Source organism: Phytophthora parasitica (assembly GCF_000247585.1).
Source record: "Phytophthora parasitica INRA-310 unplaced genomic scaffold supercont2.21, whole genome shotgun sequence".
Lineage (NCBI taxonomy): Eukaryota > Oomycota > Peronosporomycetes > Peronosporales > Peronosporaceae > Phytophthora > Phytophthora nicotianae.
The window spans coordinates 818,322-818,843 of NW_008649007.1; the positions used below are offsets into that span (position 1 = coordinate 818,322).

At 40.0% G+C, this 522-nt stretch overlaps 1 protein-coding gene across 1 annotated transcript; it reads left to right on the top strand.

The window, feature by feature from the left end:
- Nucleotides 1-249, top strand: PPTG_22712 (hypothetical protein; the record flags this gene model as incomplete). Its single annotated transcript, XM_008905833.1, has 1 exon — nucleotides 1-249. The coding sequence occupies one exon, from the start codon at nucleotides 1-3 to the stop codon at nucleotides 247-249; it is 249 nt and encodes an 82-aa protein (XP_008904081.1).
- Nucleotides 250-522: the final 273 nt, after the last annotated feature.

The following is a 522-nucleotide window of genomic DNA, read 5'->3' on the forward strand; positions in this document are numbered from 1 at the left end:
ATGCGCGCAGTTGGTAATTCCGTCGACTACAAGCATAGTGATGATGTCACACCTGACTTTGGCAATGACGGATACACGTACCTTTTGCAATATCAATTCAATGAACTGGATGAATCACAGATGTTTGACAACTTCTTCTTTAAGTCGGTGAAGACCGTGAATCATTTGAACAAGCAAACGTTGAATGCGGTGTGGAATACTGCATTGCAACTAAATGCTACGATGAGCGATTGTATAATTTATGCATGACGCTTCGAAGTGATTGGTTCTGCAACAACCAAAACGTATAGAATCTTGCTGGATTCTTCGCTCGTCAACCTCATTCTGATTGGTATTTGATGTGCAAGATCTATCTCTGTGTGCTCAAACAAAAAGTAGAGCGTTTCACCAAGGATTTTGCTACAAAAGAATTCGATGGATGGTTTGATTACAAGTATAATCCATCACTGAACGAAGGCAAATAGAAAGGAGTTGCTGCTGGCTGTGATTCTGTTGCATACAAGCAATGAAAAGATGAATATG